Genomic DNA, 27,304 nt, shown 5'->3' on the forward strand with positions numbered 1-27,304 from the left:
AATACATCCACACAACCAATATGCAGAAAATTATCTTCTCTGCCAAGAACTGCAGGTAATGTTCATTATTTTCTTTTTTACCATTTGGTTCAGTCCAAACAGAGCTGTCCCCACATAGATTCTAATCAAACCATCACATAAACAGACCTTTTAGTAATAAAATTTATTATTTAAATAAATTCAGATTATTTTTACAATTATGGCTTAAATATCAAAAAAAGGAATGTTGAGGTTCATTCTTATAAATGGCCGAAGCAGGTAAAAATATTTGTATCCAAAAGGTCATTTGAGGTTTGCTGCGAGTCACAGATGTACAAAAGATAAAAACCTGCTGCATTTCAAGTTCCTTAATTCACACTTCATGACACTTGACATTTCATTTCTATTTTTAAAAAAAAACCCATCAATTTATTGCAGTAAATTGATTGTCCTACATAGATCTGTTCAAGTCCTCAGAAACAGTCCAGCTGGCCAAGGAGAGGATTCCTGGAACCACATGGCCCATCCCAGGCTGACACCAGGCACACCACTGGCTCCCTGCTCCCTGCACAATTTGTGTTCAAGCTCTACCTAATGCCAAAGAAATTAAGTTAATCCTGATGGATGAAATGACGTTTGTGTCCTGCAACCATGTGCTTTTGGCTGTGACTGTGGAGAACACAGAGCCTGTGACTGGACAGATGCCCTGGGCACCATGTTGCCAGGTGTTCCCACTGAGATTCCCAAAGGTTTGGTATTTTAAGAACATTTTCTTGAATGTAAAATTCTTTCAAAAGTTAATTCAAAGCTCTGTGTGCAAATGAAACCAAACCAATTTGGATTTTTTTTCCTCTATTGATTTCTATGATTCTCTCCATGAGCACAAGGACAAAAACATGATATTCAACTGTCACTACAGTCTATAAAAAGTTTAATTGCACTTTCTGCTATCCCTGACTATTCCATGTCCAGCTCTCCAGGAACCTGCTCACAGTGCCAGAAGCACAAGGGTCCAGCCTGGCTGTAACTGCTGCTTGGGTGTATTTTCTAAACACCAGTTATAAAATACATCTTCAGAGGAAAAAAAATAATATGTATATTGTCTTGCAACACAGAAATGACCAAGCAAAGCATTTTAGTCTAGGCTTTGCCTCTGTGGAGTAGGAATAAACATTTTTTTCCCCACTGAGGACAAAGGGAGTTGCTTTATGAGGTCACTCTCTTGGCCAAACCCCCTCCAAGAGCACAGACTAAGCCACTACACATGGGGTGAGTCTTCTCCCATATGAAATAATGTGTTACATGTATGAAATAACCAGGAAAAAACCCAGGGGAGAAACTCTACAGTTACAGGTGATCATGAAAATGAGGCCCACTGGTTCTAAAGAGACCAAGGTGGCTTTGTTAGAACAATGCTGGCCCCATGTTAGAGTAGCTATCCCAAGAATTCCAGCCTCTCCTGCAATTCTCTGCATCATCTTGGAGCTAGATGATTGCATTTCAGTAGTCTGCTGAATGATTCCCAGACAATCTTATTTTGGAATTGCAATAATATTTGCAAAACCAGGCTGGTGCAGAATCTTTTAAGGTCCCATCCTGGATTACTTCAAAGAGGAACAATGAATTTAACATCTTACCAGCATCTTTAGAACCAGCGGGATGTACTTCCTATGGGGTTTTATGCCTCATGGAATCACCAGCCATATGCCTGTTATTATGCTTCAGCAGGACAAGAGTGAGCCTGGGTGGTCTTTGGCATGGAGCTCAAACCCCCCAAAGGCAGATGTGCAGGAAGGTAGTTTAAAACTAGGAAGAGAACAACAAAACTTCTCCATGTGTTCTTTAGCCAAGTCTAACAAAGAGTCATGAGAAGAAACACGGCGTTAAATACAGACTTTTCCTGACACAATGCTTCCTTATTGCACATTCCTCCACACTGGAAAGAGCCACACTGCACTTCAGCTGCAAACAGGATGAAATTCATCCTCCCACAGTGCTGTGAAACCACAGGGACTCACACCAAGGAAAACTTGTGTCCCAGCACAGTATAGACTTGGTACTACACCGTGTTTGCATCTCATCTCCGTCCCACACGGACACCTAGAGACAGCCAAGCACGTGGTTTGGGGAGAGCTGAGGCAGGCACTTCATACATTCAGAGTTGAAATGAGATAAAAGACACCCTCCCTCAAAACTATCATGCTTCAAAAAGCAGCTCCATGATTCTCAGAGAGCACCACTTCACCGTGATACATCGCCACCAGCCACACTGGGCAAAAGCAGCCCCTCTAGTGAATCACAGCTTCCAGCTCACAGCAGTTTGGCTACAGAAAATAGAAAAATACATTATACACACATATGTCGTGGTACATTTATCAAATTTCCTTCACCACTCTTAAAATCTCAGGCCATAAGGCTGTGAAACAAATTCACAGAGTTAAAAGTTAATAAATTAGAAGCAGCTTTAAAAAAAAAATATGTGGGGTAGGAAAGAGGGGCTCAACAGGAGATTTCAAATAAATTCTGAACAGTCTAAAACAGGCTGACAAATCCCAGCGTTTCCTGGTAGGAGCAGTCCCCACCTTTCCTTTTTTACCTTTGTGCTGGTGAGGACAACCTCCTTTGTACAAAGAACACGTAAATCTATTTACAAAATCACCTTGGCCTTGGCACTGAAATATTTACATGCTCAGAGAACAACATTTTGGCTGGACAAAGAGTGGTGCATGCATCTCTCTTTGCTTTCTTCCTTCACTTAAAAAAGAAAAAAAAAAATAAAAAATGAGAAGTCTTAAAAATCACCCTGGCCTTGGTTTTAAAATGAGAGGTTTTTTTTACTCAGAAGCTTTGGTCCTCCAGGGTAAACAGCATCTTGCTGAGCAGCTCTGCTGTGTGTGGTTGCTCCACCCCGATGAATAGACTGAGTATTTGATCCCCAAAGCGCAACTCCGATGGCTGGACTAAATATTTGGTCCCCAAAAATTGCAGCTGCAGTGGCAGGTAGGATGGGGGGGTTCTGCTGAGCATCTTACAGTTACAAAAACAGTAATGTCATCAATAAAGTCACACGCCCATCATCCATCTCCAATGCTTTTTGGTTTGCTAATAGCTGAAAGTTCCTGTCCAAGGTTGCACTGATTAAAAACACCCCAAAATGCTGAAGGAGGTGCTGAAGCTCTGAGCTGTCACGGTGCAGGGAAAGCTCCCAGCTCCCCTGCTGCATTTGGCTCCGTGGGTCACTAAAGAACGGAAAGATCTGGTCCTTCCCAAGGCACACGTAACGCAGCTCTGGCAGAGAGGGCCCATCCTCATCGGATCGCTGTGGTCTTCCTGACACGAATGTCCTGGGCTGCAGCACAGCAGTTGCGCTGGCGGTAATGCTGGAGCAGTCTCTTCCACAAGGGGTTGCATTCCAGGAGGTACCGGTTCCCTGCGGGCACAGCGATGGGGCCAGCGGGTTAGTGGCCAGAGGAGGCTCGGCTGATACCATCACACAGAAACTTTTGTCTAACATCTCTAGCTAACGGGGCTGGGTCCCTGGCAGGAGCATTTCCAGCTCCCTTCTCCATGCTGTCATATCTGTGAGCAGCTTCCCCACACATCACAGCCTATGCCTGTGCAATTAGGAGAAAAATAAGCAGCCAGATTTTGTTAGGAGAGAGCTCTAGCATGCGAGGGACAGGAACAATGTGGTCCAAACCAAAGGGTGAGAAAAACTAACTATACGTGCTGCACTCAAGCCGTGCATGAGCCCTGCTTTGCCCAGATTGCCCAGTTTCAAAACCATGGACTAAAGAAAGGGCAGAAGAATAAAGCCAATATTCCAATAAAGACCATTGGTTGTACTAGTTTGGATCACCACCCCTTTATCCAAGCATCCTGTTCCCCTGCAGGCCTGTGCACCGTCCAAGGAGACCCACCTATGATGCAGAGTCCTTCCTGAGCTCGTGTGATGCCAACATTGACCTGGTTTGGGTCAGTAACAAACCCCAGGTACTTCTTCTGCCAGCTCTTCGTGGGCTTCCTATCAATCTCAGACCGGGGGCAGGAGCGTACAGTCGAGAGGATCACGTATTTCCACTCACTTCCTAGAAAGTGGAATCAAACCAGATTTTTTTAGAAGGAAGCTTTTGGTCATCCCTCCACCCCACAGGACACTCATTTCTCTACTGCATCCACCTTCTGGGTTTCTCTAGCTTCAGAGACCATCGGACTTCTGGTTGTTGCTCTCCAAAGAGGACATGTTTGGGCAGTTCTCCAATACCCCCATCAGACACAGAATCATAGAATCACAGAGTGGTTTGGATTGGAAGGGACCTTAAAGACCACTTAGTTCTAACCCCCCTGCCATAGGCAGGGGAACCTTCCACTAGAGATCCTCCACCTTCCTGCCTTAAGCAGCCTCACCCTGCCCAAGCACTCCAGAGGCTTCCAAAAGATTTATTATAGTCACAAATCACCCAGAAATCTGATCTTCCATGGTTGAAATGACCCTGGGGTAGGGTTTGCTCAGAGACTCTATTTGGGAGCAGCTCCTGAGGAAGGTGGGAGGAGACAGACACGCCCCTCCCCTCTCCTGCCCCCTCACCTTGACTCTTCATGATGGTGCAGACAGTCACCCCGCGGACGCCCTCCCTCAGGAGGCTCTTGTTGATCTCGGACACCTGGGCGTTGTAGGGGCTCAGGATGGCGATGCTCTCTGGCCGGATGGTGCCATCTAGTGCCAGCTGCTTGGCGATCCTCACCTGGAGAGACCAGCGTCCTGCTCACCTGGGAAAGGGGCCTGAGGGAACGGCCCCCCAGCATCCTCTCCACGGGGCAGCGATGGTGCCTGCCTTGGGGTCAGGCTGCCCCAGGCCTTCCTCTGCCTAGGGGTGTCCTGGTGTGCTCCAGACCCAGGAGACACCAGGTAGACACTGCACCCTGCTGATCTTTAACCTTACATCTCTGTTGTCCCTCCACAGTCCCAAGAGTCACCCAGCACAACACCCTCGCCTCCTGCGTCCCCAGCAATCCCCCAGGACCCTCCTCACCGCCTGCGCCACTTCCTCAGGGTTGGCTTTGGAGTTCTCGTTTCCTTCCTCAGTGGAAATCATAAGGGACTGCTCCTTGCCTTCCACGTGCCCGAAGATGATGGGGCAGCAGCTGTTATCCCTGTGGTGGAGCACACTGGGTCTCCGATGAAGCTGAGGGCACGTTTTCAGCCGCGTTTCATAGAACTCCTGGGATGGGAACTCGCAAATGCCATTGTGCTGGCAGAGAAAAGGAGAGAAACCGAGGTGAACAAAACCCAAGGAACTTTTCAGCGTGCAGCATCTCTTTGGGCTGGCTTCACCCACTGTGACATTGTGCTGTAGCTGGCTCTGGTATATTCCTAGATGTAATCCTATATCTAGGAAAGGGAAAGCACTAATGGAGAATATGTGATGCTTGAGGCAAGCCCACATTTTCTGTGATGGAGAAAAGACAACCCCCTCGAGGGCCTCACCATGCGATATTGTGTATCCAGCATCCACGCCTGTTCCCGGTAGCGCTCAAAGAGAGACGTCTCCATGCCAAGACTCTTGCAAACATCATTGTTAACCACCGGCTTCAGCTGCTTGTGATCCCCAAGCAAAACAACCTGGAAGGAAGAGCAGACACCTCAGCTGCGAGGGTGGTGGCACTCATGAAGGAAATCAGCTCTTTGAAAGGCTGCTTGTACACAGACATTTGTTGCTACTTATTTATGTTACGGTTACAGCAACCTCAGTCAAAGACCACAGTGGCCATGATATAAAGATCCTGTCCCAGATAATGTGTTCCCATCTGATGGGAGAAAAACAAAAAATCATAGAATTCTACAATAGTTTTGGTTGGAAGGGACCTTAAAGATCATCTCATTTCAACCCCCCTGCCATGGGCAGGGACACCTTCCACCAGCCCAGGTTGCTCCAAGCCCCGTCCAACCTGGCCTTGAACACTTCCAGGGATGGGGCAGCCACAGCTTCTCTGGGCAACTTGTGCCAGGGCCTCACCACCCTCACAGAAAAGAATTTCTCCCTAATATCTAATCTAACCCTGCTCTCTGTCAGTGTGAAGCCATTCCCCTTGTCCTGTCCCTCCAGGCTCTTGTCTAAAGTCCCTCTCCATCTCTCTTGAAGCCCCTTTAGGCCCTGGAATGCACTCTAAGGTCTCCCTAGAGTCTTCTCTCCAGGCTGAACAGCTCCAAATCTCTCAGCCTGTCTCCACAGCAGAGCTGCTCTAGCCCTCAGAGCATCTTCAGGCCTCCTCTGGACTTGCTCCATCATGTAGTTAAGTCTACTCAGATCTGCTCTATGCTTCTTGTCATGTTAATACTTTGTACTTGGGCCAGAACAATTTTTTGGTGACAGCAATACCCATCCCATAAAGAAGCACAAACCTTAACATGCAGTAAGACTTGGAGGAGCAGCATGGTAAAGGATGGAAGAGGTTCCAGAGCTCTGAGCCGCTGTCCCAGGGACATGTGTTTGGGAAGGACGTACCTTCTCAGCACGGTGGTGGCCGACCAAGGGGATGAGGGTCTCGGGCTCCGTGGACATGGCACACTCATCAATGATTATCTGCCTGACATTGAGCTGCTCCAGCATGTTGGAAGATGAGGCAGAGCACGTGCACAGGATGACATCGTGACACTGCAGCTGATACGTGCGACCACTTGACAGCCACTCTTTGTACCTGGTGGTCGATGCAGAAAACATCGGGTTATGCATAAGGGAAGCATCTCCAGATTCCTCTTCAGGAACCAGGCAGAGCCTGTACTTTCCCAAATGATTATGGCTCCCTCCCTAGGATGAGCTGGTGTTCCCAGAAAAGGGCTTTGGATGGACACTGTAGGAAATGTACTTTGTCCTGAACTCAACAGGGCGGGGGCTGCAGGTGGAGGATTCAAGGGTCACAAAGGCATAATAGGACTTCTGGTCCAGATGGACAACAGCACAGAAATGATGCTGAGGCTCTGCACTGTGCCACTAATCTCGAGCTCATCTCTTTTTATCATTATTCTGAACACACAGTTTATTAATCTGTGCTTCAGAGGTGGCACACAGCCAAAGTCAGCCATCTCTCACCAGGGCCTCTTCCTACTCACTTCTGTGTTTCTGCTTCTGTGATCTGGTCTCCATTCCTCATCCGAGCGTCAAAGTGACGGATCTCCTGCCAGAAAGGGCTGGGCGCCCGCCGGATGAGGTGATGCAGGATTATATCGCTGAGTAAAGAGTCAATATGTAAATATTTTCCCCCAACACAGACCCAAGTGATCTATTCTACAGTAAGCAAACCACACCACCTGTCTTTGTGGAGAAACCCCACTAGCTAAAAAAGTCACAACCAGATTTGTCCCATCATTGTAGATCCAACAGTTCACACTCGAGGACAGAAAATACAACCACTTCCCTTTAGCAGTTGCAAGCAGGAATGAAGTCAGAGACTTTTAGAGCTGTTCCACAAAGAGATGAAAACATCTAGGGACTTTTAAACAACCTGGGTTTCCTGGTGTGACAGGACAAGGGGAATGGCTTCACACTGACAGGGGGCAGGGTTAGATTAGATATTAGGGAGAAATTCTTCCCTGTGAGGGTGGGGAGGCACTGGCACAGTGCTACATTAGACTGTACACCTTCACTTGAAAAAATTAATTACAAATTAATTACAACGCAGGTTAGTAGTGCTGCTCCACAGTGGTGGAGCAAAACTGCATTTGCTCTGGCTTGTTCAGGGCTACTGGTGCAGAAGCCACCTCTCCCCAGCACCCTCAGTGCCTGCAGAGCCCTGCCATCCTACCTGAGCTCACGCTTTGGCTTTGTATCCCGCAGGGATTTACGGGAGAGCTGCCGGTTGCTCCCCGGGTACGGGAATTCCATCGCCTCAATGGCCTCCCCATAAACCCTCAGTGGTTTCAGGTTCTTCATCTTCAGCAGCATCTCTGGGGAAGGAGGACAGGTATGCTCAGACAGCACCAGGCACTGATGGTGCTCATGGCCTGCCTCTCCCCACCCCTCACTCCTCATCCCACCCTCACCGGTCCTCGCCCTGCAGCGCAGGGTCTTCTGTAAGGACCATCCCCACTTTCTGCCCCTCCTGCTCACACCACGTGTTTTCCATCCCCCACTACAAGCCACTTCAGGGGCTTAAAAAATGATAGTTACCAGCAACAACATCAACAGACTTGTTGGATGGGCCACAGTACAAGATGCACTTTCTCTTTTTGGGCTTTTCTTTTTCCAAGCATGGTGTTTCATCCTTCTCAATGCTCTCCTCGTTCAGTTGATGGAACCAGTAGACAATGTGAGTTCCAACAACGGTCTTCCCTGTGCCTAGAAAAACAAGGAGGATGCTGAGAACATTTCAGCAACAACACCCATGCTCTGGATCAGCATCTGCCTCATCAGTCATGAAATAAAATCAAGAACGGAGGGGACTGCCTTGCACAGCTGTGGGTGATGCCAACACACGCTCCCTTCTCCTGGTTCACTGAGGGTCCTATGGAAAGCAGCAGATCAGCTCTCACCTGCCATTCACACCATGGGTTGTCCTGCTGTCCCCCCTTACCTGGTGGGCCTTGGATGAGCGTGAAGGAATCTCTCAGAGCATTCAGGATAGCCTGGTACTGACTCTGGTTAAGCTTCCTGTGGCTGCCAGGGAGATCAAAGGATCTTTGCTTCAGGATTCTGGATTTTGTCACTGTTACAGCAGAGCCAAGAAAACAAATTTAAAGAAGGTTACTGAGGGCAGCACAGAAGTGATTGAGCAGGAGGATGCAGCAGGTACTAAGGAGTCATGGTACTAAGGAGCAGGTAGTAAGACCACCTAAAAATAATCCTTGCCCCATGCCAAGATACTCTGCCTGTGAACCTTCTCTGTGAGTCCTGGGGATTACAACCTCAGCAGGGCATCCCAAATTATGCAGCAGCTCCTCTCATCCCCTTGTCAGGGTAACCTCCTGGTGTGGGAGCATCAGTCCTACGGCAAGGGCCCACGGAAGCTGCCAGGGCACCTGCCTGGCCAGAAGCAAGTAGCCACAAGGTAAGAAAGATTAATATTTGCACTTACCTTTCTGAGGAGGTTCGTGGCCAAGGGCGATGCTTTTAGCAAGGTCGGAGGCATATTTCAGCCTCCAAAGTGCCTTTTCTTTCCGTCTGACAGACAGGGAAAAGTAAGAATGAATGGAATGCAGCACAGAATAGCAAAAGTTGTAATACAGCTTTGCACAGCTGCCTTGTTTATACTTTCTCTCTACTTTGGTGTTGCATTAACTCCTTCCACAAAGAACTTAAACCACAAATAACTTAGACTTATTCTGCTCCTCTGCTTCTGGGACTATTTCTTAACTGACTGAAGAGCTGAGCCTGCAAAGATGTTGAGGGCAAGGAGCACAATTCTGTCCTAACTTCATTTTATTATGGCCCACCCCCTCTTCATGGATTAGCTTCCAATTTTTCCTAAAATTCACGGCACAAAAGGAAGCACATTCTGCCCTGAGAAAGCTACAACATCATGGGTGTGTAGCAGCCTGTGCTGTGTATGAGGAAGGGCAAACTAGACATCAGCTCTGATTTAATAAGAGCAGATCTTGCTTTGCAGCAACAACAAAGGGGAATGATTTGGAAATCAGGGAGCACTTCTGCTAAACAAACCCCACTCCAGTGCTTCACATATGACAGGTATTGCAGCAACTCAGTAACATAAGAAAAGATGCCCAGGGAAATTTCAGCACCCATCTCCCCAGTCTCAGGGACAACCAGAAGAGCATGAAACCCTCTGGAGAACAAACCTTAGGAGTGCTGCCATCCCCCTGAAGATCCACAGCCCAACAGTATGGTCAGTAAGAGCTGGGTAAAGGCAGGTTTTTCAGGGGATCAGCCACAGCAGAGAGCAAAGCCCATGGGGGTGCAGCAGAGGGGCCCCAGGGGAATGCAGCAGAGGGGCCCTGTGGGAAGCCACTGCTCTGCATGGACAGGTTAACCAGAGCACACTGCTAAGCCCACTTACACATCTGGCAGCATCTTTGGTATGAGCTCCACCGTGAACCTGGCAGAGGGCTGTGAGATCTCCACGGGGATGTTCTCCATAGACATATAGTGGATGTAAAAGTTCATTGTCTGCTGACCAGTCCTGTCTGACTTCTTGTCATCGTCGAACTCCTCGGTGATCCCATGAGCCACCCAGGTGTAGGTATCAGGATCGACCACAAGTTTGTTCTCTGACCTTCCCTTGTCAAGCAAAGTCAGGTTCTGGAGGCCATGGCTAAGGCTTTCCTCATCGCTTTGGAGGCTCCCAAGCTTCAGCCCCTCTAAGCGGATGCACAGGTAACAGTTGAAGAAGTCCACTTCAATGGAGCAATCCTCCAACCACTTTTTGTTCAGGATGAAGTTCCCTTGCAGCTGCCCTTTGCTTGTCCTTTGCCTTGCCCACTTTATTTTAACATCATGGAGGACAATTGAGTCGTTCTCGGCCACGGCACACGACGCAGACTCCATGGCACTCATCGGCATCCACACCTTGTTGTACTCCGTCGTGTTCTTGTACCTGTCCTTGGATTGCAGCGTGGCGTAGGCAGAGAAGCACTCAATTGGCTTCTCCGTGTGCTGCAGGCAGACATCAAAACCCGGTGTCACACACCACAGCTGCACGAAGGGCACCAGGAAGCCCCGGCGGACATCGGTGGTGAGCTGGAACCGCAGCGCGTCGCCGGCGCTCAGCTCCAGGGTCAGCTCCATGTAGTGTGAGCACGGGCTCTTCCGCACCCATCCCACGTGCCGCTGGTACAGCTCCTTGCTCTGCTGCAGGAGGGAGGCAGCCCTCTCAAACTGCTCCTTCCTGATGGCCGTAAGCACGTCTTGCCACGTCTGGGTGCGGAAGAGGGTGACGCTCTGGTCGCGGAGAGGTCCTTCCCGCAGGCTGTGCTCCTTCGTCTCCGCAGAGTATATCCTCCTCTTCCACGTCAGCCTGATGCTGCTCCGCTGCTGGATGAACACGGGCTGCTCTATCAGCTGAAGGGACCTGTAGTTAATTTTCTGTGGATCCGGAAGACTCTCCTTGTTGAGGGGAAACAGGGCTTTAAAAAACCTGCTCATCTCTTCGATATCCACCACGAAGGCAATCTTCTGCAGGACTTGGCCCTTCAGCTGGGTGGCCATCTGCAGGCAGTGGGCTCTCTTCTCATACATCATTGCCTGGGAATTCTTCCTGTTGAAGTCGTGACAGAGAAAGTCAATGTCATCCACAGAATAGATGAGGGGCTTCTTGCGGAGCACAGAATGAAGGTGCCGCTGGACCACGACATCCACGTATCGGCGGATGGGAGAGGAAGCCCAGGTGTACGAGTCAACATGCAGGGAGTAATGGCCTGCTTTCGACTGGGCAGTGGAGTTGGAGCGGCAGAAATAGGAGCGGCTGAGCAGCCTCCTGAACTCCAGGGCCACGGGAGCCAGCTTTGGGTGGATGTCATCAGTGACGACGAGGTCTAGCATCTTCTGGAAGTCACGGGCACTGGCAGCCGACTGCAGGTGCTCCCAGATGGGGGCCAGAAGACTGAACTCCACATTTTTAGGGGTGTCTTGTCCAGGAGGCACTTCTCCCAGGTGATGTGAGAGATGGATGGACAAAGGAACGATGTGGTTGTACTGGTTTTTCATGTGTGACAGCTGTGTAAGACTTGGCTCACACTGACACCGGAGAGGAGTGACATTTCTGGTCACTTCCTTGTCAGTGAGGAACTCAGCCACGAAACTGTTGAACATGATCATTAACTCCTCTATCATCTGATGGGACCCCCTCTTACCTGGGGAACTTTCCTCATCCAGCCGGTCATAGAAACAGTCCTCCTGCAGCCGAAACTTCCTATGGATCCTGGAGAAGTGATAAGCCACAGCAATGCAGTCCTCCAGGGTATCAAAACGAAGGGTGTTTGCTGCTCCCCTGTAGCAGTCCTTAATGCAGAGCTCTGCCTCTTCATAGGACAGCTGCCTGTCTGAGCGGATCACAGAGATGGTGAAGACTTCCTTTAACATCTGATCAGTGTCCTTTTCTACGGTGACAAACAAGGAGATCACCCGACGATCTTTCTGCGGCAGGAGGCTGCAGACATCCTGGCTAATGTGGGGTGGGAACATGCCCAGAGGCTCCCGCTTGGGAGCATAGTAGGTGATGCCCCGCTTCTTCGCTTCCAGGTCCAAGGCACAGCCTTTGGGAATGATGCCGGCCACGTCTGCAATGTGGATCCCAATCTCATAGTGACGCCCAAGATCCCTGACACTGATAGCGTCATCCAAATCCCTGGCACCCTGGGGGTCAACAGTGAAGGTCGGGTAACTCCGACAGTCCTTCAGGGGTTCCTTGGTGAGGTTTAGTTTGCTGTTGGAAGTGTATTTGGCTAACTCCCTGTTGACAGCAGCTGGGTATTTATTCTCCAAACCATACTCCAAGGCAAGGATCTTTAAGCCTTCTTCCAAAGTCAGTGCTGCATGCAGGATCTCTGTTACTATTCCCAAAGGGTAGTAAAACCCCTCCCGCCAGGAGATAACCTGGACGCAGAAGAACTGGCACCTCCTCGTCTCCTGGTTGATCTTCTCACAGCTGACCACCCTGTACTTCCCATTGACAAGCTTGCGGATGGGAACGACATTGGGTTTCTCCTTCAGCCCTGGGACAAATATTTTGGTGACAGTGGGATCGATGGGTATCATCACCCGGGGATCAAACTCGTCCATCATGCAGATGAAGCTCCGTTCTCTCTCGGCGCGCTTTAGGATGCCCACGACCTTCCCCTGCGGGCGGTGGCTGCTGCTGTCGGCCGTGCTGCCCTGCAGGATTTCCACCAGCACCTCGTCCCCAGTGAAGGCCGTCCCGCAGTGAACTCTGCCCTTGATCTGAATGTTCATGGCAGGGGAGTCGTTGAGGGTGAAGGCAGAAGCTCTGTCGAACCCCTCTTTGATCAGCTCGCATCTCTTGTACATATTGGGGTGCATGTGCAGATACAGCTGCATCATCTGAGAAGAGAAGCTGGTGTACTCCTGCTTGTCTGCCCACAGGTTTGAAGCCTCAGACTTCACATTCAGCAGCCCTTCTTCAGACACTGTCACCAGCATGTTCTTGCTCTCATCTAAGAGCTCCTGGAGGATGGGATCATCGGGATTCATGCTCTCATCTTCAGAGCTGGAGGAATCTGTGTCGCTGTCCTCCTCATTCCTCTCTGGGCTTCTGCTCCAGCTCTCCTTGTCACACGCAGCCTGTTTGATCTGGGCCATCGTCAGGTTCTCCGGGAAGATGCTCCCCTTGTCGATGCACTGCTGGATGAAGCGCTTCCACACCTTGCTGCACTGGCCGTGGGAGCACAAGGCCACGGCATCCCCCACTGCCACCACCAGCGACTGAGCCCGGGTCATGATGGTGTTGAGCACTCTGGCCTCGTTGAAGAACTCGAGGTGGTGCGAGGCTGAGATGCGCAGGCTCTCGCTGGTGTGGACCGTGCTGATGATGATGACCCGAAACTCCCGCCCTGCACCGGAGGGGACAAGGGAGAAGTCACTCACAGGAATCCAACAGGGAAGACCCTGCCTGGCTCTCACCCATCTATGCTGTGTCACGTGGCCATAGACTGATGTAACCCTGCTTGGCTGAAACACGGGAGTCACCCAATGTGAGTAAAGCAGCTCTTGGGGATGGTGAGATCCTCTGGGCACGAGTCAGGACGGACACCACAATGCACCACTGCCCACACACCAGGGAGGGAAGGGCAGTGTGGAGACGAGACAAGGGCACTGGGGCAGTGCAGCCATGTGTGCCCGTGGAGTAGCCCTGTGTGCCCAGTGCCACCAGCAGCCCCGCCAGCTGCTCCTTGCAAACACGGGTTTGCTGTGAATCCCAAATTCCCTGAGGGACTGAGGGTCTTGCAGGAACAAGAGCAGTGACCATTCACAAGGACGCCTCTCCCCTCGAGAAGAGCTCTGCTGATCACACAAAAAATAACAACCAAAAAGAGGTTGTCACCCTGGTGACATCAGAGCTGGGAAGACACTGCAAAAAAAGGGTGTGGGGATCAGAAACACCCCCCAGGGTCAGTTATTCTTACCACGACGAGTCTCAGCTGCACATTAAAAAAAAAGATAATAATAATAATAAAAACATAGATGAGTCATAAACTAAGTCCTTGAGGACAAACCAACCCTATCCCTCCCTCGTCATCCAGAGCAGCAGATTCCTCCTCTACTGAGCTGCTCTGTGGTTGGTACCCACAGGCCATCCTGGTTTCAATTCCCTTCTATCACTTGCCTCCCCCACTGGTACTCAGGGCTTCACATGATTCACACATGCCCAAGTCTCTGGGATGGCACTTACAGAATTTTCACCCTCCTACAAAGCAAAATCCATATATTTGAAATGAGTTGACAGTTGGGTGCAGATTTAGTTCAGTGTGAAATCTTATTCACTAAGGAAAAGATGAAATCAAAGAATTGCCAACCAGAAGGGGATGGAAATCAGCCAAAAGATTTCCAGACACTCCGTCCTAATCAGTGTTAACGTGGGCTGTGGCAGTGGCAAAGACATGGGGAGGGCAGGGGAGCTCTGCCTGGCAGCACCTCCCAGAGAGGTATTTTTCCACTGTGACAGGCAATATTTTGCATTTTAGCAGGGAGGGAAATGCAAATATGTTGAAAACTCCTCTGCTAACACCCCACTGCCTCTTCCCCCAGCCTGTTACACAGTGGCTGTAGTTGCTATGGACTCTCCCATTCACCAACATGACTGCAGAAGTTGTCCATGACTAGCACGCAGAAGACCCCAAAACGCGGCCAAGCACAAGACACACACCTGGCAAGTTCTCGTAGTTTTCCACCACCACATCTTGTAGCTGCTTTTTCCTCAGCTCTTGTCTTGTTGCAGAAACCTGATAAGAAAGAAAGAGGCACAACTGAACTCAGCTCAGAAACACCTCCCATCCAACACCGAGGTCCCTCACCCTGCCCGGCTGCAGGTTCCTCAAGTTACTTGGCAGCAGCCACATGTCCTGGGCTGACTTCAGGCAGGGCTCCCACTGCCTTGTTGTTAACCTGCCTAGAAGATGCTGAAAGCAGTGTTCAACTGAGCCATCCCACCAGGAGGCATCTCTGCTCTGACTACCCAGGACACACTGCCTAAATGGACATTGCCTCAAAAAAACCACTGATGGCATGTGAGACCCCAGATTCCCTATTTTCACTAGCACAAGAGACAGGTTTATCATAAATAGATTAAAAAGCATTTATTAGGGAATGTTTAGTCATCAGTGCAGGTGTAGCCCCCTCAGGTGGGGAACACAGGTTTCTAGCACACACCTGCATTCCATGGGAGACCACACAGATCTTCTTCAGATCCCGGACACCCCACTCATCTGGCCACCTCTGATAGATCTCCTTCACTTTCTCAATCACTTGTATTATCTCGGAGGCGTTGTGCCAAGAAATCATGGAGATATCCCTTTCAGCCACACCAGACACGTGGCAGAACACGAGCGGGTAGATTTCAGGATGGGGTGGGATGTTCCCACTGGCTTGGATAGCATTGCCATTGCCAATGTAGAAGTGCTTGGAGACAAACTCAATGATGCCTGCAGTGGAACGGTAATTCTCGTTGAAGATGATCCTGCTCTTCATGGCTACTTCATGCCTCTCCCTCTGGTAGAACTGAAAGAGCCGGTTCAGGAGGGTGTGATCAGCAGATTGCCCACCCCCAACACAGAACAGTTTGGGGGTTATCTGCATGTGGTCCCCGGCAAGGACAATCCGGGTCTCAAAGGTGGCGAAGGAGAGCGGAACCAAAGCTTCGCACTCCAGCATCTGCGCAGCCTCGTCGATCATGATGTGGGTGAAGTAGCCTGGGGGAACCTTCAAATTCTTGGATAACATGGAGGTGGTAATAATGATGTGGTGCTTGTCGATCTCCTGCTGCGTGGGGTGCCGGAAGGAGCGCTGGTCTGGCGAGAGGCAGCAGTACATCTGGGTGATGGGGTCCGTCAGGTTGACGGGCCGGTCGGTGGATATAATCCTCAGGGGAACAGCCCACGGGTGCCCATTGATCACGTAGTTGTGGAAATACTCCCGGATGTAGATGTCAGCAGCACTGGAGGGGAACAGAAGGGAAAAGCATCGAGGAATTGTAGGTGCTGTTCCTAAACTCTGTGACTGTCCTCCCAAAGTGCTCTCAGATCATTCCCCACCACGCACCCAAACTCTCCCCCTGCTCTGGTGACACTACTCTTGTCACAGCAGACATTCACGACCACACAAACAAGCCAGTGTTGGTGTAGCCACCAATTCCCAGCCTCTTTCGAGAGTATGGTATAAAATAGGAGTTGATACTCAAGACTAGGGCATCTCTCAACACCTATATGGAAAAATGTGATGTGCCCAACAAAATCTGTGGCCCTGCTGCTACCCAGGGCCAAGTGACACGGAGCTCTCCTCTGACAGCATCCCCATCCCTGGGTGAGACAAGATCTGCTGGAGAAGTTTCCGTGCAAGCAACCAGCCTGGAACAGGCTAAGATTAGCAGTCACCATCTATTATGCATTAAAAACTGAGGCAGCATCAGCCTGCAGGATCAGATGTGGACACTCTTTTCAGTGTAACTGCTCTAATTTTAACAGTCTTGGCCTGGTTTCTCTGAAGGCAGATTCAATGGTATTCAGACCAGATCTGCATTTCCTCTCCCCCAAACTCTCCTTGGAAAAGTCAGTAAATTGGCATGTGCATAAAGCAAAATAGTCTTCAAGGACAACTAGAGCACAATATTATCCCAGCTCAGTCAGGCAATGGCTTTCTACTTGTTGCAGTACACAGTAAAGGCTGGAAAGAACTGTCTCTCCAGCCCCATTCTCATTTTATAATGAGGCAGGAATATGTTAAGTGTTCAAGATCAGGTTGGATGGGGCTTGGAGCAACGTGGCCTAGTGGAAAGTGTCTCTGCCCATGGCAGGGGGTTTGGAACAAGATGAGCTGGAAGGTCCCTTCCAAACAAAACCATTCTAGGATTCTATAACTTTATGTTGCCGCTTCCACAAAGACTTCTACCTATGCCTGGCTTCCTCCTAGCAGGAACTGCTAGAGCAGTTTAAGATGTATTCAGTAAAAACTAATCTATTCAAGCAAACAATTGAAGTGCACACTGAGAAAAGGGCAGCTCAGCTCTGGCTCATACACTTGGGCTCCCCCTCAATCCCCCAAGGAGAGCAATGGACCAGACTGCCCAAAACTCTGGTTGCCTCTTCCCTGCTAACCTGTTTGTATGAGTGCAGATCAGCACCCGTGTGTTGGGCTGCCTGAGGATCTCCAAGGTGGCCATGGCCAAGGTGAACGTCTTCCCTGTACCAAAAGGCCCATAGATGAGCAGAGGTGGGACCTGCCGGCTCGTGGTCTTCTGGCCTGTGATGAAGGAGATGGCTTGTTTCTGCTTGCTATTCCCTCTCTGTGGTGACCCAAGAGAGTAGGGGATGGTGCAACTGGCAACATCTGGCAGGACCAACTTCTCATCCAACAGGCGGTCCACAGCCTGGTGCCACTGCCGGAACAGCAGCTGGTCGATTTGGAACTGGATCTCCACCTTGTGGGAGGCGTTTGCCTTGAAGTTCAGCTCCAAGCAGCATCTGTTTGGTATCTGTAGCCAGATGGTCTTCTCCGTGGTGGCTTTGTGCTCCACAATAACTTCATAAACCCGGTTGTCTATAGGTGGGTCAGGTGCCAGGAAAGCGGTGGGCACGGACCTGCTCAGCAGGTACCCCTCGTCCGTGTCCGGCGAGAGGTTGTACGGGGTAGGCACTTCAGCAAACAGCTCCCCAGAGACAGCAAACTTCATCCCCATGGAGAGGCTCTGCAGCATGGGGGTCAGGGAGATGAGGACCCGCAGGTTGAGTCTGAAAGGAGGAAACACCCGAATGAAGAGCAGAGAACAGACCCAGCAGCTCATGAGCCCTCCCCAGTGAAAGGGGGATTGCTACCCACACCCAGAGAGGGTCTGCCAGCCCCCCAAGCACAGAGGGACAGAAATCATGCTTCTCACTAATCCACAGCCACAGGATGAGACCCAGCTCTTCCCCTCCTATCACCACCCACTAAGCCATCCTTCTTGTCAGGTTCCCATTTTTCTGGGAAAGCACCCCAGGACCCAACCCAGAAGGGACAGAGACCTCAGGAGAAGCAAAGCCCCAAGGGTTAACCATGGGCTCATGGTCCTCATCAAGGAGGAACCATCTGGATCCACACCTGGCACTTACTTGGCAATCAGAGCCTGCTCGGCTTCCTCCTCACGGAAGAGGAAGCTGTGCATCCTGTCCCGATAGTTGAGCCGGGTCATGGGAACCACTGCACCACCCTCACTTTGGTAATCCAGCGCAAGAGCAGGAGGTTTGTACTTCGCCAGCAGAGCCATGTCTTCGGCAGTCCTTGGCACGCTGGGAACGATGATCCGGTTACCTCTATCCCATCGCTCAAAGTTGACGAGTCGGCTGCTCTCCTTGCTGCTGGGGACGTGCTGGGGGGTCTCCCTCCTGCCCACCTTCACCTTGATCTTCTGCATGAGGACGGGGCGTTTGCCGAAGTCAAAGACCACCCACTGCTCGAAGACCCCCAGTGTGCAGCACTCCATGCTGACCTCCACCAGCGCCGTGCGGGGCGAGGAGGACACGATGGCCACGTGCTCCCCCCGGAGGTACTGGAGGTCCTGGGAAAGGCCATTCCCCGAGAAGTAGAATTTGACTCCAGGTTCCCTCTTCAGCAGGGCCACGTGCTGCAGAGACATCTGCCATTGAGGAAAAGACAGGGATACAGTGAGGGCAGCCCACGGGAAGAGCCCAGCATCTGGTGAAGTGCTCCAGCAGCACTTCCTAGAGAAATGCCATGTCAGACCCACCATAGCTTATTCCTCACGCAATCCCACAGCAATTATTTTTGAGGTCTCAGAGAACCTCAGGTTTCAGTTTAATATCAATGGAGCCAGTGTGCTGTAAACGGGAAATCTCCTGCATTGGAGAGGACAGGCTCCTGCCCACAACACCCACAAAATCCTGGGCAGAAAAGCAGTTGAATGTGATGACACCTGGGAGGTGCTAAGAGGAGCCAAGTCTACCCCAGCTCCACTGCAGAAGATGGGAGGCACAGTGGCTGCACCCCTCACAGACAGCCCTGGTGCAGGCACCACCTGACCTGCTCCTGAATACCCAACACATGTCCTCACTCCAACATCCCCAAAGCCCTGTCCTTCTGCTCCTTGCAGAAATAATAATTAAAAAAACCCCAACCAAACAAAACCCTCCAAAGGACAAGGACTGCAGCCAGCAGCAGGTACTGCCAGCAGCGAACAGCCTCCCCCTGCACAGGGCTGGGCTTACCTGAGTGTGGACCTTGAACCTCCACTGGTATTTCATCCTCCTGTCCTCCAGCTGCACTTGCAGAGGCTGCTCACACACAACTCTGGCACCCTCGACATGCTCAGACATCTGTGGGAGGCATGAGAGGGACTGAAGGCAGTGTCCCAGAGACACACTGCAGAGCCCTCCACGGGGCTTTACACTATATCCTCCCAAGAGGGACCAACAGTACATCCTTACCCACTGCTGCTCCATGTCCCAGTGGGAAGCAGGAGGACCTATGGCACAGCTCGGGTACCCCGAGCAGGCTCTCAGGTTGCCATCTCAAATGGGGTGAAGGAAGGGGGATGCCACATCCCTTTCTGCATCCCCATTAGGAAGGTGAGCGGTGGGTTCCATTCCCAAGCTCTCACACCAGAAGATTCCTGCACTGGACCAACGCGCTCCCACCCTGTGCCCGCCACTCACAATTAACACCTCGTTGGAGCACGTCCGATACTCGGCAATGAGCCGGTCCTGGTAGGACAAGAGCCCGTCCTTCAGGGCTTGCTTCTTTTTCTTGTCGGCAACCTTCACCCTCTGGATCCACTCCTGCAGCTCCTCTTTGGAATGAGCCTTGGTGCAGCTTTTCCCCATTTCACACACCTCCGCTCTGTCGGGAGAGAGGTGTCCCAGGTGCCACCCGTGTCCGGTGGCATGGGGGTCCTCAGGGAGCCGGCAGCTGCCTGCTGCCCCTGCCCTCTTCCCCGGTGGATGCCTTACCTGCTGCACAGCGAGAACTTGGTCAGCCCGAGCGGCGGCGCGCGGTGCACCCACTGCACAGAGCCGTCGGCCGAGAGCATCTGCACGTGCTCAACGGAGGAGCAGTGGTTCTCAAAGCTCTCCTGCGAGCTGAAGGTCACCAGGCAGATCCGGCAGTAGAAGTGCACTGGTGTGGGTGCCTCTGGCTCGCCGTTGGTGCTGCAGGTGCCCACGGGCGGCAGCAGGTCGGAGCGCAGCAAGCCCTCCTCCCTCTCGGCCTTCCAGACGGCCATCTCCACATCGCTGTGGGCAAACTGGCAGCGGTGCAGGCCGTGCCTGCAGGGCTGGCCCCGGGAGACGAACCGGCAGTAGTTGAGGGTCGAGATGAACTCGGGGCAGGGCCGGATGGCTGTGTACTGCTGCTTCTTTTGGCTGTCCAGCACCACGTGCACCAGGAGCGGGTCCCAGGCACGGTGGGACTCGCAGAGCCGCCTGTGGCCACCCACCGAGATGCGCTGGGGGCAGCCGAAAAAACAACGCCTGCAGATCTCCTGGAAGTGCCCCCCGAACTCGCTGGTGATCTCACTGGCAGCGCTGGCAGTGGGGTGGGGGGCAGTGTGGGGGTGACTCCCCAGCTGCGCCTGCAGCACTGCCGCCTTCAGCCAGCGGCGCTCCAGCTGGTGTTCCCTCTCAAAGTTCCAGACCATGGCCTCCTCCACGCTCCAGGCAAAGGTGCACTGGTTCTTGTGCCTGGTGCAGCCCATCCCCATCACGTAGTACCTGCAGACGGCGTAGCGCGCCGGGTTGGGGAAGCCGGGCCGCCGGGACACCTTCCTCCAGGCCGTGCTCCGGTGGCTGCGGCAGCGGGCCAGCAGGATCTCGTACATGCACTTGTGCTCCACCTCCCGCGGGTGGTAGGTGATCTCATTCTCCTTCACGCTGCACTTGGAGCAGACCAGGAGCAGCTCCAGATGCTTCTGGAGGCTGCCCAGTGGCACCCCTGGGCCATTGGCTGTCGGCATCTTTGGTGGTGGCTTGAGCGGAGCAAAATGAATGTCGGGAAGGTCCTACCAGGTGATGCCAGGGAGAGGAGGTGCCATGGATGTGTCCTAGCCCACTATGTACCTGCCAGCCATTGATGTGAGTTCATGAAGCCTGACAAAGGAACAAGGAACAAGCAACTTAGCAGGAAATATCAGACAGTTTCTGGCTGGGTGCACACGGAGGCAACAGCACAGCCAGGAACTCCGCCCAGACACTCTCACACTCGGCACCCCAGCACCTGGGGTCTGCCCCCACCCACTCACCCAGCTCTGTTCCCCCACCACCCCGGGTCCCAGGGGACCATGTCCCACAGGGATCATGCTGCTGAGTGGTGCTGGCTCTCAGCAGGGCTCAGCCTGGTCCCGTGTGCCACAGCCCGTAGACCATCAGCATTTACCACCCAACGTGGCAAAGCAGTGGAGGCTGCCCCAGAGGACCCACCCCGGCCCCCACAGTGGCCACAGAGCTCCCCCCAGACCACAGCCACATTATCCAACTTCCTCTTCCTGCTGCCGGCGCCTCCCCCACCTCGGTTCCCTCCTGCTAACTTTCTCTTTCTTTTTCCTGCTCTCTGCTCTGGGCTGGCTGGGCAGCCCCACAACAAGTGGGAGGAACCCAGCTCCAGCCCCTCAGCGCATCTGCCCTAGTGGCACAAAAGATTAATTGGAATTAACTAAGGAAGGAACCACCCTCTTTGCTCCTGGGATGCAGCACCCAAGGCCAGGAGATGGGCATGCAGGAACAGGGACCTGCCAGCATCTCTCCAGCTGGCAGCTCAGTAAACATCCGGCTGGGAGAGCTCAGCCCTGGCGGTGAGGAAAGCAACTGACGGCTCACTGCCCTCTCCGGCCACCAGCTCCGGCATTTGCCATCAGTTTCCTGGGTAACCAGAGGCCAGGAACATCCCTGGGAATGATGCTGCAGGGTTTGGTGGCTGGGCCACGTGGTCAGGGTGAAGGAAACCTGCCCAGGCACATCCGTGGGCAGGGTGTGCTGCCAAGCAAAGCCACCAGCCTCATGCCGAGGGCTCCTGACCAGCAGCTACCATGGACCAGCTCTCCAGTGATACTGGGTGTCCTAGTTAGGACAGCTGAGATCAGTTCATCATGGTATGGGTGTAACCCAAAACTGTGTATTCTATAGCCTTCCATGCCATTTCCCAGAAACTGTTGTCAATAGACTATTCGCACCCTCTGCCCATAGAGCCTGACTCCTCAGGCTATAAACTAGGTGTTAAGAGGCCTGTGAGATAGGAGGATGCTCCTGTCCTCACACCCTTTGTGGAACTCCCCGCCCTGAGGGAAGCACTGAACAATCCTGCCTGAACTGGAGGGTATATAATCTTGGAGTCTTGGAACATTTTTTAACCACTCTGTGGGATCCAGAGAAAGACTGCAACAGCTCTTCCCCCAGCATCTCACTGCAATCACCACTTTTGACCAGACTGCAACAGCTCTCCCACCGGCAGGTTCTTCCCCTCTCCCTTTACTTTGGACTCAAGCGGGGCCCAAGGAACACCACTTTGTTCATGCCCCAGGGTACTGGGTTATACATTTGAGTTTTGTGGGTTAAGACCAATTGTTTGTTTGTATGATTGTACTCACTGTATTATTTTAGTAAATTGTTATTCTGACTTATAATCTCTCCTTTGAGTTGAGTTCATTTCCCCTGCTGGTTAACTCTTAAACCAGCACACTGGGGATGAGACAGATTTACAGCTGAGGTCCAGTGGACAATGGAGGAGGAGGGCAAACCTTGCATTGTTTCTGCAGAAATACTTTTCACTTTTAGTTAAGAATCCTTTTCCCTCCTCTGGGATTAAAGGGGTACTGGGGGAGGCAGGCAGGAATGCTGAAGCTGCCGCTCCAGCTGGAGCTCCAGGTAGCAAACACCAAGCTGGAAGTGGCTGGAGCATCACCCACCCTCCCAGCTCACCCTCAAAGAGGTCCTCACCTCCCATCCCAGTGTCACAGCACCCACCCGCTGCCGAGCCAGGAAGGAATCACCTAATCCTACTTCTCTGTGTGTATCAGGTCGGACACGTGCTCAGTGGATAAACACCAGCCCAGTTTATCTCTCAAGGCCTGGCAGCGAGCCTGGCACTGGGCAGAGCTGCAGGTTTCTGATTTGGAAAGCCGTGGGATTCCGTGGTGGACTCCCACGGCAGCGCTGGCTTGATTTGGGTCACTGTGCCACGGCATCAGCTCTGCACCCAGAGCTAAATCACCCCGACTCATCTCTGTGCCTTCACTTCCAAACCTTTACTTGCAGCACTCAGTGCAGGCTGGCAGTGAAAAAGAGCAGCCCTGACCCAGAATGGGTTGAGGCCAGCAGAGAGCCAGGATATCCCATCCTCTGCCTGTAACAAGGTCACGGCCATTGGACTAAAACTCTTTCTGCAGCCCAGGGGTCGGGAGCTCTTTCTTTGCTCTGGTTCTACCACAAAAAAAGAAAGGTTGGAGCCATAGCAGAGGTTCTGGTGCTGCCTGGTTGCTGACTGATGCAGAGAAAATGCTTTCCACTGAAATGAAATAATTTGGGAAACAATAAAAATTCAAGAGAGCACCTATGAAGGCAGGACAGGGCATGGGACACTGTGTCTCCTGCCCAAGGGCATCAAGGGATGCTCTGCTGATCCCCAGCAAGACAGCAAAGGCAGCACAGCACTGGCAGGGGCTGCAGACCCTCTGGAGCTGCTTGGAAGCTGCTCCAGTCAAATTGCTCCAGTATCATGAGCTCCTGAAAAACCCACAGACACTGGGAACCCGGGCAGTGGTTTGGGGAGACACAGTTTGCTCTGAGTGCGGCTCCGCAGGACCCTGTGCTGGGCTGCAGGAGGGAAAATCCCTGCACCTGCTCCCTCCTGTGCCAGCCCAGAGAGACCATCTGCTCAGAGGAAGCATTCCCACTTGGCTTTCCCCAGGAACTGAGTGATGAGCTGAAGCTAACTGGGACCCCAGGGCAGAGGCAGAGACCGCTGCGGCTGCAGGCTCAGCTTGTCCTGGGAATTTGGCTTGGGCAGGAGGGACACGGGGGGAGATGGTGGCAGCAAGGGGCTGGTGGGGTCAGGCTGTTCCCAAACCTCCACACTGGGAATGCCCGGAGCGGAACCAAGGTCACACTCAGCCTCCAAGAGCCTTTCAGCTCCTTTGAAGCTGGTGGGGGCAGCGCATTCCCAGTGGAATCAGAACTGACATCTGCAGCTTTGGGAACACCTTGGCATCCCTCCGACAGCAGTTTCACCTTCCTTCCTCTGGAAGACTCCTCCTTCAGACGAGCCCTCTGGGAAAGGCACTCACGCTCAGGGTTTGTGCAACATCTGTGCAACATTGAAACTAGTGAAAACTCCAAAATACCTCAGTTACACACACAGGAGAGGATGAAACCTGATCGGTGGCACATGGCTCCGGGGAGAGGGAGCCGAGCTTCCTGGTCCCAGCAGGTCCACAGCCACAGAGCCCACGGGAGTCCACAGCACCAACAAACCCAGTTAAATGCTTAAGAACTGCCCACAAAAATCTTGCAGGACAGCCAGGCTGCTACCAGAATTCATGCCCGGGCAGGGCATCCCAGCTGTAAAAAACTAAGAGGGAATATTCCACCTTTAAAGGGGTCAATTGCCTCGCTGTTTATTTTTTTAAGAAAGCGTTTGACTTTGAGCAAACTGCCAGAACATGCTCTGGGTCTGGAGGTGGGAGGGAAGCGGAAGGGGAAGTGCAAACCCCGCTCAAAGTCTCTGCACAGCACCAGCACTGCCCGCAAATTAAAGTATTTTTTCTCTCTACAGTCTTATACCAGGAAGAGAAAAAAAAAGGAAAAAAGAAAAAAGCTAGGGGAACTTTTGCAATCCAGGTTGGGGTGGAGGGAAGACTAAGGGCACGAGGAAGCTCAGGGAGGTGTGCTGTAAGACAACTGTCCCACCGAGAATAAAACTGATGTCAACTGGTGTCTTGGGGCAAAATCCAAATGCCCCAACAAAGGGCATTTGCTGATGGGGAGCAGTATTTACAAGCCAGCCACAGACCATGGTTGACAAGCTGACTTTTGGATATTTTAAGGAAAACAACCTTCTTTACACCGGTCCTGAAAAGACCAGACCAGTGTTTAAAGCCACTCACATCCTGCTGATGGGTGACAACTCACCCTTGCAGACGGAGAGGCTGGTTTATTGTACCCCCAGGTCATGGAGGTTCATGGCCCCATCAGGGTGAGTATCTGCTTCTCTCCCAGTCGCACGGACCCTCCCCGGGCACCGACACAGCCCCACTGCCAGCACAGGTCCAGCCTTGCCACAAAGCAAACCAAACCACACCATCACTGACAGCATTTCCTCCGCACTCAGGAAGACGCTTTGGGTCAGGGCCGGGCCACGCTGTGTCCGAGCATCGTCCCCGGCAGGCGCCTCGCGGGGCAGCGCTGAGACCAGAGATAATCACATTTCTCCAGTAATGGCGAGTGGAAGCACGGCCGTGGCAGAGAAATGCCCATCGTGTCCCTGCGTTCTGACGCTCCGCACCCATCCCATCCCACCAGAAGGCGGTTCTTCACCAGAATCAGCACTTGGTTAATTATTGACAGGATATTAGGCAACGCGTTAGGCTGGAGTAAGCCAAATGCCCCTCGATCAGAGCGAGCGACGTTGATCAGAGTGCTGGGACAGCCCTCTGTGGGGATGGGGAAAGGGCACCGCGTGCCTTGAGGGGCTGCAGCCCCGCATCCCAGCTATCAGACCCGGCTGAGCACTGGGGAGTTTTTCCTCAACTACAAGCATTCGGAGCAGCAGTGCGAGACCGTCCCAGCATCCCCAGCAGCCCACGGGTGATTGGTGCAGCCGGGCTGGCCGGGAGGGTTTGGCAACGGTGGAAAAGGAGCTGCCTGGCGGATGCTGCCCGGTGCCACCCCATTGCCCACAGTCCCCTTCCTGGCTGCACCGAAGCCGCACCCCGTCGGTATCTCCCTCCAGTGCAAAAACAGCCTCCAAAGTTCTCGGGGCACCCCTCCAGTTTGTGCAGAGCCCCCAGACACCGGCACCCCGAGATGCTGTATTTGCTTTATCCAACTGTAAGAAGTTCACGCGGAGCTCCCAGATACTCCGAGTTCAGAGGCGGCAGCAGAGGGGGGAGCTTTCGGCGTTCGCCCACCAGAGGCGGCACTGTGCACCCCTGGGGTTCTCCCCATCCTCGATCCAGAGCTTTGCACCCCAAGATCTGCACCCTGGACATGACCCTCCTCTCCCCATGGCGCGCCAGCCCGGGCAGGGACGCTGCGAGCCGAGGCGGGGGCTGAGCGGGATGCGCATCCCGCACGCCCTGCAGCATCCCGCACGCCCTGCAGCACCCCACGGCTCGCTGCGGGGCTGCCGGGGGCACCCTCGGTCCTGCTGCCCCCCAGGGCGCTCCGCAGACCCCCCATCCCCGGAGCTCCCCCACGCTCGAAGCCTCCCCCGCCGCTCTCACCGCCGCCGCCGCCGCCGCCGCCGGGGTGGGGGGCTCAGGGGGACCCGGGGACTCGTCGCCGCCGGCAGTTTCGTTTCTGGGGCCTCCCCGCATTCAAACCGGGGCCGGACTTCGCGGAAATTGCATCACGGCGGCCCCGCCCCGCCCCGCCCGCCGGCACCGCGGGGAGCAGGAGCCGGCACCGGCACCGGGCGGGGGGAACCGGCACCGGCACCGGGGGGAGCAGGAGCCGGCACCGGGACTGGAGGGACCCGCCACCGGGACCGCCACCGGGACCGCCACCGGGCGGGGGGAGCCGGCACCGGACAAGAGGGACCGGCATCAGGGCGAGGGGAGCAGGCACCGGGCACCAGGAGGAAGGGGCACCAGGGGGAGTGGGCACCAGCACCGAGGGAAGCAGGAGCCGGTACCGGCACCGGCGGGATAGCATCACCCGCATCCCGCAGCGAACAGGACGCGCGCTCCTGGGGGTACCAGCCTTCCATCCCCGTCCCGCTCCACTCGCTCATCTCCGCGCATCGGGGGCCGAATCTCACCCGGATCATGACCTCCCCTCTCTCCCGGAGAGAGGGGCCACTCCCGGAGCCGCTGCTCACCCGCGGAGGGTCGGGGATCCCCGCGCTCAGCCTCGGTCCAGCGCAGGTTGCAGCGGCACCGGCGAGTTATGAGCGAATATCGATCGGCAGCCCCAGTGCCCAGCCCGGCCCCCCCGGCAGCCTTTTAA

At 53.1% G+C, this 27,304-nt stretch overlaps 1 protein-coding gene across 1 annotated transcript; it reads right to left on the reverse strand.

Annotated features, from left to right (window-relative positions):
• Positions 1-148: 148 nt before the first annotated feature.
• HELZ2 (helicase with zinc finger 2) lies at positions 149-26,650 on the reverse strand. Its single transcript, XM_027710636.2, has 20 exons — positions 26,581-26,650; positions 20,102-21,235; positions 19,808-19,991; positions 19,361-19,468; positions 18,248-18,771; positions 17,255-17,887; positions 15,315-16,098; positions 14,812-14,887; positions 9,991-13,498; positions 9,052-9,137; positions 8,551-8,682; positions 8,148-8,315; positions 7,783-7,924; positions 7,091-7,207; positions 6,486-6,678; positions 5,468-5,602; positions 5,013-5,231; positions 4,568-4,724; positions 3,900-4,067; positions 149-3,409 (listed from the first exon to the last, which is right to left on the reverse strand). Exons 2-20 carry the CDS (start codon positions 21,100-21,102, stop codon positions 3,288-3,290), a joined length of 8,457 nt encoding a protein of 2,818 aa, XP_027566437.2. The 5' UTR covers positions 21,103-21,235; positions 26,581-26,650; the 3' UTR covers positions 149-3,287.
• Between the last annotated feature and the right edge of the window lie 654 nt (positions 26,651-27,304).

The sequence above is a fragment of the Pipra filicauda genome, unplaced genomic scaffold (genome assembly GCF_003945595.2).
Source record: "Pipra filicauda isolate LSUMZ 115617 unplaced genomic scaffold, ASM394559v2 scaffold291_size933811_pilon, whole genome shotgun sequence".
NCBI lineage: Eukaryota > Metazoa > Chordata > Aves > Passeriformes > Pipridae > Pipra > Pipra filicauda.

Excerpts from the sequence above, each read along its gene's own strand:
- HELZ2 (XM_027710636.2), bottom strand. The coding sequence starts at position 21,102 with ATGCCGACAGCCAATGGCCCAGGGGTGCCACTGGGCAGCCTCCAGAAG. Across the intron at positions 14,888-15,314 it reads TGGTCTCCCATGGAATGCAG|GTTTCTGCAACAAGACAAGA; the intron begins GTGTGTGCTAGA and ends CTTTCTTATCAG. Across the intron at positions 4,725-5,012 it reads CTGAGGAAGTGGCGCAGGCG|GTGAGGATCGCCAAGCAGCT; the intron begins GTGAGGAGGGTC and ends TGGTCTCTCCAG.